Raw genomic sequence first — 19,338 nt, 5'->3', positions numbered from 1 at the left:
TGATAAAGTTCACACGTTGGAGTGGAGAGCACTGTTTCAAACCAAAACAACCATCAGCCTTTTTCATGGCCTTTAGGTTCTCTTGAACTGGACAGATGCCAAAGCTAACCCTTTGGGGTGGGTGGTTAAGAGCTTCAACTCCAATATGTGGAGGTCTCCCCCTCTTTTCGTGTCCCCCGATAAAAAGGAGATGCTTCTTGTTTTCCTTTCTTGGTTATTCCTCCGCAATCCTCAGTACATGTCTCTGTAGATCTCCTGCAGGAGTGGGTGCAGTGAGGTTTCCTCTGTCTTTTTGATCTCCTGCACAAGCTGTGCATGCTCAGTGACCAACTGCCTTAGGTCAGCTAGTTTCTGCAGCAGCTTGGGAAAGAGGAACATGTCATCAGGGTGATTGGCCAGCAGATGGAGCTGTAGGACCTGTACGATGCTCTCCTGCATTGCCTCAATGTGCGCCACATTCACCAGGCCCGGTCGGTCTAATCAAAATGGAGATAAGACAAAAAGTTGACTGAGATGCCATAATAATTATCATCATCATCTCTTGTACGGCAAAAAGGTATTATGGAATATTTTAAAATGCATGCATTTTTACATAAAGAATGAAAAACAATGATTTTCTTTGCATCCTCACCGCCACAGCAAATGATAGCAGCCACAAAGAGAGCCAGATCACTGTCGTCCAACTCCAGTGCATTAAACTTCATGGCAAACTGGAACTTTGGCTCCATCATATCACTGAACGGTCGCCGCAGGCTCTTGAGGAATTCCCGGGTGATGAAGCCCGAGCCATATGCTACAAGAAGCCCATCCTTGTTCATACTGGAAGCAAGCATGGCGAACAGGGCTTCGTGCACTCCATATTTCAAAAGAGTCACCTGATCATTGAGGTCCAGACTCGAGAAGCCGGGGACGGACTTCGCAAACTCAGTGAGCTCTGTGACGGTTTCCACTGATGTGCACTGGCAGCAATGGAAAATCCGAACTTCTGCCTCCTTGTCCTTCACCGCTCCCACAGAGCCAACCATTTTAGCCACCAGTGTCTGCTCTGCCAGCTGGAGGGTCTCCATGTCATGAATGACAAAAGGCTGCAGAGAGCGGAGGAAAACACATTACTGTAAACTAAAAGCATAATGCTGAGTCAAGAATGTGTTCCAGCTGAAATGCAACACAAGGCTGCGCAGTGTAAACTGTGATTTTGGCCTGCGAACAAAAGATGAAACCTGACCAGGCTGACTCAGCAGACCTGTCTACATGTATAACTGGCTGAGTGGAGTGTTTACAGATAATAAGCTTCACTGAGAGGAAAGGCCCTTATTGATACCTGAATGTTTCCACAACGACACACGTACTGTCCTTGATTCTCCTGCTATACGCACTGATCGGCCACATCATTAAAGCCACTGATCGTCTTGTCACAGTGTTGGAATTAATGTGGAAGTTCCTTTAACACTGAAAACCCACTTAAACTTGCTTGCTGATGCACACGCACAAATTACACTAATTCCACTCCGATTGAATGTCTGGTGGGTGATCAAAAACAAATAAATAAATAAAAATTTAAAACCCAGTGATTAAATGACTGAATGAACAAGCCCAATAAACGGAGACGTGCAGCCCAGTGGATCCACTGCCAATGTTCTGGTGCCAGAAACTGCTGGGCACCCACAGAGGTCCTGCGTCCACACTCTGAGTCAGAATTCAGTTATATTTATAATAGAGCCATTTCACAATAATGACAAGTTTCTTAACAATAAAAGGATCTGTATAGAAAACAAATATCAGCATTGTGGGTAGCTAATGGCTGTTTTAGTTATGTCACTGTTCCCAGAGGACAAGTTACAACATTTCGATGAACCACCTGCTGCTGCACATCATATCGGAGCTCTGACTCCTGAATGCTGCTCTAATTGTAGGCTAGAGTAACAAGGGAAGGTATGTGCAACGTGACGCTGAGGTGTTTAATTTTGTACTTCTACGTCATGCTGTTATGCCTTTATTTACTTTGCTTATTTTTGAGCACACTGTCTTTGTGAACCATGCTAAGATTTACCATTAAAGAGTAACTAACTAACTAACTCAATCAATCAATCAATCAATCAATCAATCAATCAATCAATCAATCAATCACAGCTCAAGACTTTAAAGCATGCTGAATATTTTTTTTTCTAATTTAGCAGAAGGGAATGCAATTTGCAAAAAAGAAATGGTTTATGTCATATTTACTGTGCATCACTTAAGACTTACATGTCTAATAACAATAATTTTACTAATAAAATGGGTCACTTTCACATGTTTTTTCCCCAGTGTAACACAATTAAGTATGAACATGTAAATATGATGCATAAAAAAAAATTACCATTGCAGGCACCGGGAAATTTACACACACACACACACACACACACACACACACACACACACGCACACACACACACACACACACACACACACACACACACACACACACACACACACCACTGCTGGAGCCCAAGCAAGAATTACAACATGACTTTTATGGAAAGTTAAAAGTTGTGTTAAAGTGCTGTGATAGTAAAGATGGATCAAACAACATCCACCCACTGAGTACTTTCTCCCCGATCTGCTTATTCATTAGAAGCTTTGATCTTCAGAAGCAGTGGATAAGATCTGTGCCTGAACTTGGACGTGCACTTGGACTGATTTGTCCCTCTTGACCTACTTTACACCTACAAATCCATCCATGGAATTCACAAGCTCTCTGGGCTGCGGTCCATGATTCCCCCCTCCCCATGCTTTTTTTTTTTTTTTTAATTCAGAGAATGAAGCATAGCAGAGGGGGAATGCTTTTAGGCTGAATGGGAATTGTTGATGAAAAGAACACACACACTAAGGGAAACGGGCAGTGAAAGGGTAAGTAACAGGCTCATACACTGGCTCTTTATATGGTTACTGTGCAAAAAAATTTCCCTGCCCATCTTGTGTGTTGGATTGCACTACTCGTTGAGCAACTTATTTTGTCACTGGCTGGCTGCATCTAATCTCAAAGGGAGTGATTTCCAGGTCATATTGAGACATGAATTTGATTTGAAAATTCTTTATGCGCTCAGAATGAAACAAAAAAAAAAAAAAAAAAAATCACTCCAGCTGGGAAATCGTTAATTAGAAGTTACAAAATCGCATGGCCTCGCACTATGAGGAAAGAACCCATGAACATATGCAACACCTTTTCACTCACCAACCTACTACTCTACTCACTAATCAACGTACAGGAGTGCTGGTCTTGCCCGTGAGAATGGTTCGAGCCTTGGCCTTGTTCATGTTGAAGTTCTTCACGTAAGCCTCATAAATATGCTTGGCCAGGGTCTTCTGGTCAGCTAGCTGGGGGTTTTCTACCTCCCTGTCCACCGTCACCATCTCCGCCTTCAGTTTTAGCTTCTCTGACTGGGGCATCCGACCAAACCGGATGGCTGTGGACAGCAGACAGGAAGACAGAGATCACTCTGTGGTGATATAAAACTGTGAAGTCAGATCAAATTTACAGTGTCAGATATTAAAGAAACTATAATTAATTCTAATGTGATGTAAATACTAGATTAGACATTGGAAAATTCTACAAGCACCTTATTAAATAAAACAATTTCAAGTCAACTTAAACATCTGGCAACAAAGCACAATATGAATTTAGTGGAATGGAAAAGTCAAAATTGTCTTTATAGCTGAACATCCTACAACAGAACACATCCCATGGTAAAAAAAACACACAGCAACAAAACCATAAACTTAACAGATTTCAAATGGTCAACTCAGTCAAAGATGTAATATAACCTGTATCTGCCAGTCTCAATACCAGCATAAATTAACTGGCTTACAGCTGGACCAAAGTACAAAAGTCAAAGTAGAAAGCGGCTCGTTTCATAAAGATCATTTAGTTCCTCTGGATTTTACAAAAACATCTAGATATGCCAGGACACTTAAAATAAATCTACAGCAAACAAAAGACTATAAAAGGTCGGGAAAAACACGGAGCAGTTCACCATAGAAAGTTCTGTCAAAGACTATTTTTGCTCCGATATGTAACGAGTTTCAGTGCATCTGTACCAAACGAAGCACAGTGCAAGAGTGAAAAAAAAAAGATCGTAAACCATGTCTGTTTACCATCAAAAGGCAAGTGGGCTTTCCTCTTTAATGCATTACAGTAATAACATAAGTTGGTACACATAACAAAGTGGGCAACATTTGTTTGAATGTTCTCCAACAATATACAAGTGTTATTTCCCTATGAGAGGATGCTGGCATCTCTCAGACTGTCTGATCCCATTTGACTAATGAGATTAGAGGTGAACTATTTTCAACCCCACCTCAGCAGTTTAAGTGTGCACAAGCTGTTTTACTCTCTCTCTCTCTCTCACACACACACACACACACATACACACACGTGTATAAACACATGCACACCCAGCTATGTAAGTGAGAAGACTAGCTATACCAACTGCCTGCTTTCATGAGACCATGAAAGCATTAAAAAAAAAAAAAAAAAAAGTTCTGATATTCTGTTGTTGGTGGTCTATTACAAAATAAATCCAAGCATACTGATACAGGCCTGTGCAAGGATGAGATTTTGAGGTGGCAGACAGCACAAGGGCCCATTAGATTACTGCTCACAATGTGGACGGATCATCTGAAGCCGGTAAAGCTCCACAGTGGGCACCTGGCCAGGAGCCAAATCTAATTAAGATGTGGGGAAGTGTCTGATGCTAAGCTTAGTGCAAGTCCAATTCCTAAGAGACAGTATGAGGGGATAAGTGTGGGTAGGGGTCAGTCTATCAGTCTGTTGAGTCGTCTGTGTCTTGTCAGCAAATGAGATATGAGGTATCAAGTTGCTGGATTTAAGAAAACTTTCAGTCACTTGTGATAATAAAGAGCGTTTGCACTGTTACAATGGCAAGAAAGAATGTTGCCAAGATTCAAATGCAAGTATAACTCATGGCTTGTTCATGGAAACTTCATTTTAATGCACAGTCTGCACCGTTCTGTTGATGCCTGAAGGTTTTAATGCTAAATTTAAGAGTTAAACTGCAAACCCTTTTGGTGAGGAACATCCAGCGTGGTTACTGTGAATTAGGGATCGATACAAACAGACATACAAAGAAAAAGCTGCCCTGTGTTATCAACAGACTTCAAAAGATCAGGTTGCAGTGGGCTCAAATACCCTCAGTCCCTCTCTGCAGTTACATTTCGCTCAATGAACTCAATACATATACCGTATTTTTCGGACTATAAGCCGCTACTTTTTTCCCACGTTTTGAACCATGCGGCTTATAGCCCGGTGCGGCGTTTCTGTGGATTTTTCTTTAACCACCAGGGGGCTCTTTAGCAGGATATGAATCATGGGACGTCAAAGTTGGAAATCAAAGAAGAAAGCGCCAACAAGTGCTAGCAGCAGGCACAAAAGAGATTTTTTTCAAACTCCCTCATCATGGAAACCACAAAAAGAACTTCCTATGATGCCGCTTTTAAGTTGAGGGCTATCGACCTGGCACTACAGGAGGGAAATAGAGCCGCTGCACGTAAGCTCGGCGTGAACGAATCAATGGTGAATTGACTTGTTATAACTCAAATTTGGGGTTGTCTGTCCCCCTCTGCTGAGTGCCGAGTAATTGTGGAAAACCGAGAGCGGCGGAGATACCAGCGGCTTATAGCCCGGTGCGGCTTATATATGTACGTTTCCAGTTTTTTCCAAAAAATTTGTAGGTGCGGCTTATAGTATGGTGCGCTCTATAGTCCGGAAAATACGGTATATACCATAAGAGGAAGTGCAACTGACAGACACACTACTGATGCTCTGTGATATCATCATCTTTATCAATATCAAAAATCCTGCTTATATCTCGACACAGAACGCTATATTCAGCCAGCATCTCCAGAGACAAATAAAACACTTTATATGCCCACAAGTTCACTACCACCAGCATGGGATACCTGCAAAGTGTGAACACACTTTGTGCGAACAGACCAATTGCACTGACCTTGTTTGACACCTTGGGCAGAAATACGCCAGTGCCTGAACAGTCACACAAACACGTACACTCACGTTTTTGATCAGCACAATGACCCAGGGTCAGCATGGCATACTTTTCTTGTCTTTTACAGATTATTGCTGTAAAAGACAAGAGTTTTTTTTTTTCAGTGTCAAAATTACAGAAGATGAAGCAAGTTGAAGTATCAAAGGTGATTAATTAGTAAAAAAACAATTTCAGCTTCTTTAACTCCTAAAAATTTGCTCTCTTATGTTCTCTTTGCGCTACATGTGCACAAAACCTGACTATTAGTGAGCTCCAGGTACTTGCGAGGAAATCAAAGGATCAGGTGGACAGACCCACAAGGTCATGTGATTTCCCTTCCTGTTCACACATCTGCACTAGTGATGGGAAGACTCTTTTCAGAGAGCCGGCTCTTTAGGCTCGGCTCCCAAAGAAGAGCCGGCTCTTTCGGCTCCCATACGGCTCTTTACTTATCATTTGCAGCCTCATATTTTAGCCTAAATAAGCAAAAACTGAATGGTTTGTGTGCTGAGAAGCCCCTTTGCCTTTTCATACAGAACATCAAACAATGGACTAAGGACAGTATTTCGGTTCTTCAGGGATGTTTCGAATCTACTGATTGGGACAATTTGCTTAGTTCTTTTCATGACATTAATGAGCAAGTTGAAACTTTATCTTATATTTCTATCTGTGTAGATAGGATTATTCCCACAAAAACTATCACTATCTTTCCAAATAACAAGACCTGGGTCACCAAAGAGCTTAAGGTCATCCTGAGCAAAAAGAAAAGGATTTTTTATACTGGCTCCGAACATGGAAAAAAAAAAAAAAAAAAAAAAAAAGGTTAATAAAGAAGTTAAGCTAGCTATAAAAAATGCAAAACGCAACTATACAAACAAGACTGAGGAATATTTTTTAAAAAACAACCTTCGCTCAGAGTGGAAGGGACTCAAAAACATGGCTGCTGTAAACAATGCCTCCATCTAAAATACAATTCAGGTAGATGGATGCAATCCTGTATCCTTACCTCATGACTTCAATTGTTTTTACAGCAGATTTGAGAGGGATAATTCAGCTCAGTTAGAGAGGATCAAAGCCACACTTCATCCCAGAAACGGCGCTTTCAACTTCAGTTGTGCTGAGGTGATAAGAGCCTTTAAAAGGACCAAAGACACTAGCTTGCCTGGCCCTGACAATATCAGTGGGCTTAAGCACTGTGCTGAACAGCTTGCTGGTGTGTTTAAAAACTGTTCCAGTGCTCCCTTGAAAGCTGCTCAGTTCCACAATTATGGAAGCAGTCAACTCTCACTCCTATTCCTAAATGAGCTCAGCTAAGCTACTCAGTGATTTTAGACCGATAGCTTTAACCTGTTTGGTGATGAAGGCTATGGAGAGGATTATAAAGCGCCATATTTTGCTATTTTATTTTATTTTATTCTATTCTATTTTAGTTTAGTTATTTGTTCTTACTCATCCTTTTCATTTTTTCTCTGTACTGAGCTGCTGTAATGTGCAAATTTCCCCGTCGTGGGATCATTAAAGTTTTATCTTATCTTATATAATAGATGTCACCAACTCACTGATGGATCCTCTCCAGTTCGCTCACTGTAAGAATAGAGGTGTTGATGATGCCAAAGTATTTATTTTGGATACGATTCACAAACACACGGAACGGCCTAACACCATGGCTAGACTCCTGTTTGCTGATTTCTCATCAGCTTTTAATATTCTTCAACCCCACATCTTGGCTCACAAACTTCTGTCTTACTTCCACCTGGAGGATCAGCTCATCTTATGGATACTGGATTTTTTAACACTCAGACCTCAGAGAGTGCTGGTCAACAATACCTACTCTGAGTTAAGGTACACTTCGACTGGCTCCCCTCAGGGCTGCGTCCTCCCTCCGCTTCTCTTCATCTTATACACTGATGAGTGCAGATTGCGCCATCATAACTCCTTTTTAGTTTAAGCATGCTGATGACACAGTCCTTTTATCTCTGTTATCAGACATATCACAAAACCATGGTACAGCACTTCAGGAGTTTGTAGACTGGTGTCAGCAAAACTAAGGATATGGTAGTGATTTTCTCCAACAGGAAGTATGATCCAGCTTTAGTGGTTACTACAACTATCCATGGCATGCCTGTTGAAATAGTAGAGGAATATAAATACTTGGGCACCATCTTTGACTGTCATCTTAATTTTGCAGCTAATACTGAGAACATTATCTGAAAATGCCACCAGAGACTGTACCTCTTCAGAAAGCTTAACTCCTTTGGAGTAAGTGCAAAATCTATGAGGATGTTTTACTGCTCATTTATCAAAAGTATTATCACCTTCTCTATCACATGCTGGTTCCACTCTACCAGTCTCCAGTGTAGGAACTGCTTACATAGGATTATCACCACTTGTGGGAAAATAATTGGTCTGCCGCTCAGGAACTTGTCTCTGGTGTATGATCAGCTGGTATATAGATTAGCACATAGGATCATCCAGGACCCGTCTCAGGCCGATGGCTCCGGTGCCCGGCATGTAAAACTCAGAGAAGGAGAATGACTTTTATTCCCAAAGCTGTTCAGCTTTTGAACATGTAGTTCAGAGGGTTTTTTTTTTCCCAATCATGTTGTGTTTAAATTGGTTATAGCTCAAATACATTGTCCACCGAAACACCATTCTTTATTTTATCTGCATTTGTCCATATGAAACACTGCATTTACTTTATTTATTATACTAAATTAATCTGATGTGATATGTATATAGATATGTCACACTTGATAGGAACATGTATGTTATGATCGTAGTGTATTCTTCTTTTTATCTTATTTGTTGTAGGACTTATATTTATACTGCTGTTGCTCTGTGTGCTTTTAAATTGCCCCTTTTTTTTGTTTAACATTTTAAATAAACTTTCAATGGAACACAGGACAAACAATCACACTGACTTATTTTGCATTGTGTTGCAGTAGGATGGGTTACAGTTGCAGTTTTGGGGAGGGCAGTGGATGCCGCAGCAGTTGTTGCTGGTTTGGGACCAAACACCAGGGTCAGTAGACCAGTGGTTCTCAAATCCAGGCCTCGTGGCCCAGTGTCCTGCAGGTTTTAGATGTGTCTCTGCTTCAGCACACCTGAGTCAGATATAGAAGTCATTAGGAGGACTCTGGAGAACTTGACTGCATACTGAGGAGGTAATTCAGCCATTTCATTCAGGTGTGTGTGGATCAGGGACACATCTAAAACCTGCAGGACACTGGACCATGAGGCCTGGATTTGAGAACCACTGCAGTAGACGGAGATCTACCTTGCCTTCTCTCCTCCAACTGCACCAAGAGATGGACAGTTGTTATATGTTGGTGCAGGTTTGTGGTGGAACCCGCTCTCACTGTAATTTGCAATGATGGCACTCTGGCGCTGCTATTTCCAGTTTCCTTAAATTGCAGCTAAATGCTGCTTCTTTTAGGGGTATCACATTCATGTCTCCTGCTGTCTGTACCCGAACTACGCCCACACACGGTGGAACATGGGAACATCCATCTCCCCCTCTGCTTTGACATAATGGTATAATCTCATGTACCCCTGTGTGATTGGCTGCATGGTGTGCCCATCAGTTCTGCCCCCTGTCCTCAGGTTTGTGAGCAGAGCTAATGAGAAATTGGGGAGCCGGCTCTTCTGATTCACTACCAAACATCGGCTCTTAGAGCCGGCTCTTTTGCGAACGACACATCACTAATCTGCACCAAATGGGTCAAGCACTTTCAGGCAATACGACGCTAGCACTGCAAGAGTGTGTATTATATTAGGATTTGCAGGTTTAACTGGTATATTTTGGAATAAAGGAAGTTCAAATTATCCAGAAGTTACATACAAACATTTCCCTGAATTAGCTGTAAGTTAGCAAACTGCCTCTGAACACCCAGCTGTCTGATTGCTTATTTGTGCTAATTATGTGTGCACGGGCCTGTTCAATCTTTCTTGGCAGCTGCACAACTGTGCTACTCAGTTAAGTAGTCCGTGTTTAAAAGCAACAAGAACCATGGACGGGTGGATGTGTGCTCCTCAGCTTAAAGCAAGACTTGCCACGCTCTGCGCTGTGTAGGACTCACCATTGTGGGACATGCCCACTGACAGGCACTTCTGGAAGCGGCAGTATTGGCACTTGTTGCGGTTCTTTTTTTGGATTTTGCAGCGACGCTCACACTTGTCGTACTCCAGCTTCAGACGGATGGTCCGCCGAAAAAAACCCTGCAGGAAGGGGAAGGGGAACACAAGAAATGTAAGTACTGCTCACATGACGCAAACGCGTGCTTAGCTAAGAAAACTATGGGCCAGACTGCTCGGGCACAAAGTGAAGCATTCTTTGAGAAATTTAATAAAACCTGAAACAAAACAAAGTAAATTACATTTTAATAAAGTTAGATGTTTTGCAACCAGTTTCAGAAATACAACTATTAGCCAACTGTGTATTAAGAAATTAATAATCGGAAAAGCAGCTCTTTGTTCACAAAAGAATAACACCAGTTTCTCCCACGTTTACATAACCTTGAAAAAACTAAGATTTAACTTTAACAGATGGACCAAATTGCATACTTATAGCTTGTTGGAGGGTAGAAAATGCCCTGGGGAGTTGCTTAATAAAACATTTAGCCTTACTTAAGAGCAAAAAAATTTAAGATTTAAGCCAAAACTGTCACTCACTTTGCTAAAGTGCACACAGACGCCTGAAAGGCAAGAACATACAGAGACCTACATGTGAGTAAGCTGCTACAGCTGACTTTCACCCACTAACCCTGAGCCTGATACTGGCACACAGGTACATACACAAGAACGGTGACAGGAAAGAACTTCACATTGGGTCAAGTGGGCTTCAGGCCTGACGTTGCTATCCAGTGTCACACTGAATGTGTGTGCTGACATCATGAGAGTGACATTCCCATTACTGCTCGCTGACCGAACATCACAGGAAAAAACATGCAGATGAAAGGCTGTGTGTGTGTGTGTGTGTGTGTGTGTGTGTGTGTGTGTGTGTGTGTGTGTGTTGCAAGAATATTTTAAAATGACAACTATTGTTTGCCATAGTTAGAAAAACCCTGTGACAAGCTGGCGACCTGTGGGTGTGCTCTGCCTCTCGCCCAATAGCAGCAGGGATAGGCTTCAGCGGAAAAAATGGGCTGGACTGTAACAGAAAAACATACGTTTTCTGAATAAGTGTCAACTTTTCAGTTTCTGCCAACAGTCCATTCACTCCCTTATTTACATCCTTCCCACTTACTCTGCATAAGCTCATTATACATGGTGATATTAGGACTCATTTTCTTCCCAAATACCTGGTAAATGTGACACAATCACCATACATCCGAGCTCAATGACCTGAGTACCCTGGTTTTGATCAAGAAATTCCTACTTCAGCTTTGACTTACTGAGTGCCGAGGTACAACAGTGTCTCCTGGTCCGGTTTTTTTAACCTGAGTAACTGACAGCCAACATTAGCTCACAAGCACAGAAGAGAAACACCTCAAGTCACACTATCCTTTCCCCTTGGTTCCTCTTAAAATAGCCTTGGGTTGCTCTTCAACTGGTAAACTATTAACTGCAGGATTACTGAGCTTTTAACAGCTATCATTAGTCACAGGACACACTGGCCCTGGATTTAGCTTGGCATTTCCTTCTTTCTTCAGTGTCATACCTAAAATAATTAATAATTTATTCTTCTGAAACTGGTTAATGTGGACTGAGGAGGCATTCTGCTCTTAAATGTGGGCGAGTTATGGAGGAGATTGGATGATATTGGTAGTTAGGGCACAGGGTGAAAAGATAGGGCAAATCACATGGCAAGAATGACTTATGCAGTCCATCGTGCATAACGATAGAACCACTTTTCTGACCCTATAATTTGCGCAATCTCACCTTGTACCCTGAATTGGATAAGAGTAAGAGAATGGATTGATGGAGGGATGGATGGAAGGAATCTCACCTTGCAGCCCTCGCAGGCATGGACTCCGTAGTGGTAGCCTGAGGCACGGTCAGCACACACTCGACACTCCAGATTCAACGATGTGGACGAAGATGACAATTCCTCCTGGCTAGGTGCCACCCCGTAAACAACCGATGATGGACTGGATGCTGGCGTAAGCGCATCTACAAAACACAAGCATGGACGTAATCAAATATGTCAAGACACCATTGCTCTAAGTATTGCTACTATTTAATAATAACTAAATGAAATGTTAATCTTTTTTTTTTTTTTTTTTTTCCGACAAATGCCACAATAATCTGAGCTGACGTAAGAAACGGCATGAAATTACGCAGTCAAATTAAATAAATATTTGCAAGCTTTTTTTTTAAAGATTTACATGCACAGTAGGATCAAACCACTGGGAACCAAAGACAGAAGTGTCCGGGTGTCTGAATGTGACAAAATAAACAGAGGCTCAAAGGTTTCTTTCCTTCTTTAACTTTGCAAAAAGCGCACCAGCCTGAAAGGTTTGAGGATCGACTATCCAAGCATCCGTCCATTTGAACAATTTACCTGCGGCTATGAAACGACAAGAAACTTTTGTAAAAATTTTGACTTTTTGAACTTGTTAACTGCAAAAAAACCTCTACCATAATTCTGTGCATTTGTTCTGTGAATTTCTGGATTTAGGTATAAATTAAATTATAACTTTGGGAAATCTGATGTAAATGTAATAACTGATGCCTCTATGATTCATCTCAAGTGCAGCCTGACCTCTATGACCCAAGGAGGACAGCCTGTTCTGCCCCAGCATTTATTTAGAGAGATCACAGCGTGCTGTGATATATTGGCTGTCACAAACATAGCATCATTATGTAGTAGTATTACTGATCTTCCTCATGGATGATAGGTCACAGGCTTTGCTGTGTGTTGCCAACAGCTTTCCATTTCCACACTGCAAAGGGATCGTGGTTGGTAGAACTTGCTTGGTACACAAATAGCACAGGCAAAAAAAAAAAAAAAGTGGTACAAAACAGTGGCACTAAGTCAAGCCACATGAGTTTTGGTGAGAGATGCCAGCACGGGGATAAGCAGCAGTGAGCTATGTTCCCAGCTTGGGGCAAGTGCACATGTTTCAGCTGAGTGCAGAGAGGGGAAAGCATATCAGTGTTGCTTCTGCTCCTGTCTCTCACTGTGTTTGCACTCCTGAATGCCCATAAATCACATACACCCTCACACTGCCTTTTCCATGACGTCATCAAATGTTTTATGATGCTCAGTGCGCCCCCCCCCCCCCTTCTTCCTTTTCCTACACTTACTCATCACAGCTTCTTCACTTGTTGCATTTTTTTTTTTTTTTTGTAACCATGTCTATTCAGGAGGAAACACAGGAGAAAAGTGAATGTTTCCTGAGAGGTTTTGCAAGGTGGTTTAGGAATGTGTAAATTACTTGTTGGATATGGAGCGAAGACGAAAGCTGGAGGAGGAAGAAGACTAGGGAGTAAAGAAGATAACAAGCACATAAGGTCTGAGAAGAAAAACAGAAATAAGGTGGAAATACTGAAAGCAATGGGCAAGAAATACATCAAGAGACTCTGCAAGTCAGATATCTCACAGATCAATCAATGGACATTTTTCCCAAAGTATTAGAAAGTGAATTAGTCAGAAGAAAGGAGGCTGAGTAAAAGAAAGGGCTGTTAAGGTAATGCAGTACAGCCTTACTGTGGGTTAAGGGGAAAGGATAACTAGGTCAAAGCCAGTTTCTTATCTGAACCTTAGTTTGGAGCAAAATAAGGATTACAGGGCTAAACTGAGGGACTCCTCATTTGACAAGAACAGGAATGGCAAAGAGATTACACTGAGCTGCTGGGAAACAGTGAAATGAGTGTGAAAGCAAACCCCCTCATGGTCTGACTGTATTATTAAAAACAAAGGAAAATTACACCAATGTTTACCAAAGACAGTAGAACCATCGGAGCCATTGCTGGACGATTGGTATTTTGGGACATCAAAGGAGCTAAGAGCATCATCGCTGATGGACTGGGAGATGTCCTGGAGCTCCTCCATGCTACCCATGAAATCGTCATCAGCACACAGGGGGCTGCCCAGCATCGAGCCCTCCAGGGGAGAAGGGGGATGGTACTGGGTCTCCATGTCGACCATTGTGGTGATGGAGCAGGCTGGCGGCACTCTCACTCATCAAACTGGAGACCAGGAATAGGGGTGCAGGGAGGGAAACAAATAGAGGCCAAAGAAGTCAAATGGAAACAAAGGCAGGACAGACAGAGAAAGATAAAATGAGTTTGTGCAAAATGTGATGGCATGCTAAAGAAAAGTAACAGGCATCTAAATGGATATCTCAGTTGATAAGTACAAATTTTGCACACTATCCAAAAATTCAGATCTTTCAGTATGCTGAGTGATGGGCTGACAGACTAATAGGCCAAATACTAATAGTACCATTATCATCATCAACACCACTGAGTAAAACTCCATTATCTTTCAGTGCAAAACAGCGCTGAATAACACATTTAGGCCTCATGAGAAGGGCTGATACAACTTGTGGCCATCAATACACTGACCCATGTGCAACAGCTGTTGCACATGGGTCAGCAGGCCATGAAGGAATGAAGCACATGGATTATCTCATAACACAACACAGGCCTCTCTACTCCTCTTAGCTATTCACTGTATGTAGAGTAACCATATCCACACAAACCCTTAGTGCTGAAGTAAGAGAAAGACATAGGGTAGACATATACACATATGTGTAGGTACAAATGTAGGACAGTGAGAGTTACGCCAGCTACAGGCCATGCTGTAAAGTCTGAGGTTGGAAAGAAGACACATGCTGGCATGCACAGTAGATGGATGAAATTTTGCTCAACTGCATAGTGGCACAGGCTTGGTTTAAAAATGGCATTGGGAATGAACATTATATCTCATAGTTTGACTTTGTACATCCGCATGTAAACTGGGTCAATCATCAGTAAGCTCATTCCATCAGGCCCTGCTAAGAACATGAAACAAGGGGAAGAAGAGGGTGACATTGGGATAAGGGTGAAGATATGAGCACAATACAGCAGCTGCTGGTTGTTCTCAGCCATTTCTCACCTTAACACTTGACTGCCTATAGTTTAACTTAAACTTGAACCTTACTTTAAGTACTGCTAGCTATATTGAGAAGAGAGAGGGACTGCAAACACATATACTGACATACACCGATCAGCATAACATTATGAATACCTGCCTAATATTGTGTTGATCCCCCTTTAGCTGCCAAAACAGGCTAAAGGGGGATCTGTCGAGGCATGGACTCCACTAGACCCCTGAAGGTGTGCTGTGGTTTCTGGCACCAAGATCTTAGAAACAGATCCATTAACTCCTGTAAGATGCAAGGTGGGGCTTCCATGGATCGGACTGGTTTGTCCAGCACATCCCACAGATGCTTGATTGGATTGAAATTTGGGGAATTTGGAGGTCAAGTGAACACCTCAAACTCATTGTTTTTCATTTTGACTTTGTGGCAGGGTACACTGTGATGAAAGAGGCCACGACCATCAGGGAATACTGTTTCCATGAAAGGATGTACATGGTCTGCAAAAATGCTTAGGTAGGTGGTACATGTCAAAGTAACATCCACATGGATGGCAGGACCCAAGGTTTCCAAGCAGAACATTGCCCAAAGCATCACACTGCCTCCGCTGGCTTGCCCTGACTGGTCTGCAGCTGTTCAGCCCCATACACAACAAACTGTGATGCACTGTGTATTCTGACACCTTTCTATCAGAACCAGCATGAACTTTTTTTTTTGGTAATTTGAGCTACAGCAGCTTGTCTGTTGGGTTGGACCACACGGCCCAGCCTTTGCTGCCCATGAGCATCAGTGAGTCTTGGCCACCCATAACCACTGGTTCACCACTGTCCTTTCTTTGGACTACTTTTGATAGAAACTGACAAGCGCAGACCAGGAACATCCCACAAGAGCTGCAGTTTTGGAGATGCTCTGATCCAGTCATCAAGCCATTACAATTTGGCCCTTGTCAAACTCACTCAAATCATTACACTTGCCCATTTTTCCTGTTTATAACACATCAACTTTGAGGACAAAATGTTCACTTGCTCCCTAATATATCCCACCCATTGACAGGTGCCATGATGAAGAGATAATCAGTGTTATTCACTTCACCAATCAGTGGTCATAATGTTTATGTATGACTGGTGTAAATTGATAATATCGATCATTTGCACATTGTTTTATCTTGAGTGCAGCAGACATAATGGTGATTATACATATTGTGTTCTTCTTTCATCTACTCCCTTAAGGGGTCACCACAGTGGATCAGCTCCCTCCATCTCACCTTATCCTTAGCACCCTCTTTAGTCACAACCCTCTGTATGTCATCCTTCACTATATCCATGAACCTCCTCTGTGGTCTTCCTCTGTTCCTCCTGCCTGGCAGCTCCATCTTCAACATCTTTCTCCAATATATCCACTATCCCTCCTCTGCATGTGTCCTAACCATCTCAGCCTCGCCTCTCTAACTTTGCCTCCAAACCGCTCAACCTGAGCTATCCTTTTGATGTACTTTCTAATCCTGTCCATCCTGGTCACTCCCAAGAAAATCAGCACTTTTGGCTCCGCCACCTCCAGCTTGGCCTCCCGTCTTTTTGTCAGTGCCACTGTCGCCAAACCATACATCATAGCACATCTCACTGCATCTTGTAAATCTTTCTTTTCACTCTTGCTGTTATGCTTCTGTAACAAATCACCCCTTACAGATGACTGCACCCACTCCACCCTGCCTGCACTCTCATTCTTTATTCCTCTTCTCTCCACAGCATACCTCCACCTGCTCCCTACTCTCACTACAGATCACAATGTTGTCTACAAACATCATAGCCCATGGAGACTCCATTCTAACCTCGTCTGTCAACCTGTCCATCACCATAGCAAATAGGAAGGGAGAGCAGCTTCAACAACTCTTTCTTGTAGCTTCATGGGGTGGCTCATCAACTTTATCCCTCTGTAGTTACTAGAGCTCTGGACATCACCCTTGTTCTTGAAAATTGGTACCAGTACACTTCTTCTCCATTCCTCAGGCATCCTCTCACTCTCTGAGATTGTGTTAAACATTCTGGTCAAAAATGCCACTGCTCTCTCTCTCCTAGACATCTCTATACCTCAACAGATATGCCATCTGAACCAACATCCTAGCCACACTTCATTCTCTTCATAGTAGGGCTGCAAAGATTCAATGAAGTTCATTCTGAATAGTAAACCTCTTCATGAACTGAATTGTCTGAAAACTTTTCAGGTGTTTTGGATGGAAAAATCTTTTTGATTTCATTTGAGGCCTTATTTGAACTTTTGGACAGAGGCCATTTTTATTTTCTTATTTAAACATTATATTTTCATTTAAAAATAAAAAATTGCATTCACTTTAATATGCATTGTTTATTTGATATTTATTGTGATGGTCAAATTAATGTTAAAAAACCCATTGGATTAGTTTCAAACTCGTATTTTTAAGGGTCATTATTTTAATTGTGAGAAGAGAAAACAAGGTGATATTCACAGGTGGGCAGGCTTGAACAGGTGAGGTAAGATTGAAATAATCATTGACTAATTGATAAAATAATTGACAAATTAGCCGACTACCAAAATAATATTTAGTTGTAGCCCTACTGCACAGCTGCCCTCACTTCCTCCTTACTAATCCTCTGCACTTTCTGATTCACTAACTGTCCTCCATCTGTTTTCTTCACTCATTAGCTCCTCAAAGTACTCCTTCCATCTCTCTTCACTTGTTGGCACATTTCAATGTCTATCCTTAACCATCCTAACCTGCTGCACATCTTTTCCAGCCAAGCCAATTGATGGGAGTCATTTTCTTCTTCCTTAGTGTCGAACCTCACAACTCACAACAAGCCTTTGCCACTTCTCTCTTTGCTGTATGCCTAGTCTCCCAGTACTCCTGGCTATTTTCTCCATCTCCCTGACTATCCCACTTTTTCTTTGCTAAACCCTTCTTTTGAATACTGTCCTGTACTTCCTTATTCTACCCTCTTTTTCCTCTTTCCTCTGTCCAGAGGATACACCAAACACCTTCTTTGCAATTTCCCTCAGCACTACAGTTGTACATTCCCAGTCATCTGGTAACTCTTCACTATCACCCAGAGTCTGTCTCAACTCCTCCCCGAACTCTGTGCAACATTCTTCCTTCAACTTCCACCACTTAATCCTTGCCACGGTCTTCACTCGCTTCTTCTTCTTGATTTTCAAAGCCACCCTACAGACTACCATCTGATGCTGCTTATCTACATTCTCCCCTGCCATCACCTTGTAGTTCCCTATCTCTTTTAGATTGCACCTTCTGTATAGGATGTAGTCCACCTTTGTGTACCTTCCTCAACTCTTATATGTTACCCAACGTTCCTCCCTCTTCTTAAAGTATTCAGATTATACATATTGTGTTACTGTTGGTAATTGCAAAAGTCATCTCTCTTTCACTGGCATTTTAAGCCTTTAAGTAGTATGAATTGAATGGAAAAACCTAAGGAGGGTCCCTGCTGGTTGGTGAGCAACTAGCCAGAAGCATGATCAAAAGCAGATCAGTAACATCGATGAAACCGAAAAATACAGTATGCAATAACAACACCACCAAGACAACAAGACCTAGCTCAGAATCCTGTAGTGTTTCGTGCTTTGAATGGATTTTATCTGCATGAGCAATGATTTAACTTTTAAAACCACATACTAAAGTGTGGTATAGAAATCAGAATTGTTGTGTTAGGGGCTTTGTTTTTATTACTTTTTTTTTTTTTGATTAGTTTAAATGTGACTTGAATGAAAATGGAACTCTAAAGTTTTACAAATATATGAACTTAAAAAGTTAACCTAAAAATGTATATGTTCTAATAGAGGGTTAGTGTGTTAGACATATTCAGTTTTTACTTGCATGGAAAAGAGAGATGCTAATACACCACTGGTGGGTTGCTGACAAATGTGCAAATATAAATAGACTTTTTCGGTTTTGTTTCACCGGGAACGGCGAAACAACAGATGATTAAGACGACTCCTTTGACATGCAGCATGCTAAAGTGTAACAGTTACATAAAAGCCACAACATTTTTCAGGTTTAGTTATAACGCATAAGCAAAGAAAATATTCACAATACAGTGAAGTAAATGTTAGAATCAAGACTCAAAGCTTAGAGGAGCTGAATGAAATCTTATGGTAAAGACCCTGTAGATTACCACTCTTTCAAAGCCCTTCTAAACATGAAAAGAGGCCTGGCATATCAACAGGAAACTTTACTAAGCTACTCACTCTACAATATACTTTTATCTGAATGGAGCCAGTGTTAG

At 41.7% G+C, this 19,338-nt stretch overlaps 1 protein-coding gene across 1 annotated transcript; it reads right to left on the bottom strand.

The window, feature by feature from the left end:
* Window positions 1-231: 231 nt before the first annotated feature.
* Window positions 232-14,130, bottom strand: pparab (peroxisome proliferator-activated receptor alpha b). Its single transcript, XM_030730769.1, has 6 exons — window positions 13,923-14,130; window positions 11,986-12,149; window positions 10,118-10,256; window positions 3,244-3,443; window positions 632-1,085; window positions 232-476 (listed from the first exon to the last, which is right to left on the bottom strand). The coding sequence occupies exons 1-6, from the start codon at window positions 14,128-14,130 to the stop codon at window positions 232-234; spliced, it is 1,410 nt and encodes a 469-aa protein (XP_030586629.1).
* Window positions 14,131-19,338: the final 5,208 nt, after the last annotated feature.

This window comes from Archocentrus centrarchus, chromosome 6 (assembly GCF_007364275.1).
Source record: "Archocentrus centrarchus isolate MPI-CPG fArcCen1 chromosome 6, fArcCen1, whole genome shotgun sequence".
NCBI classification, from domain to species: Eukaryota; Metazoa; Chordata; class Actinopteri; order Cichliformes; family Cichlidae; genus Archocentrus; species Archocentrus centrarchus.
This window is presented reverse-complemented; position numbering and strand designations above follow the sequence as displayed.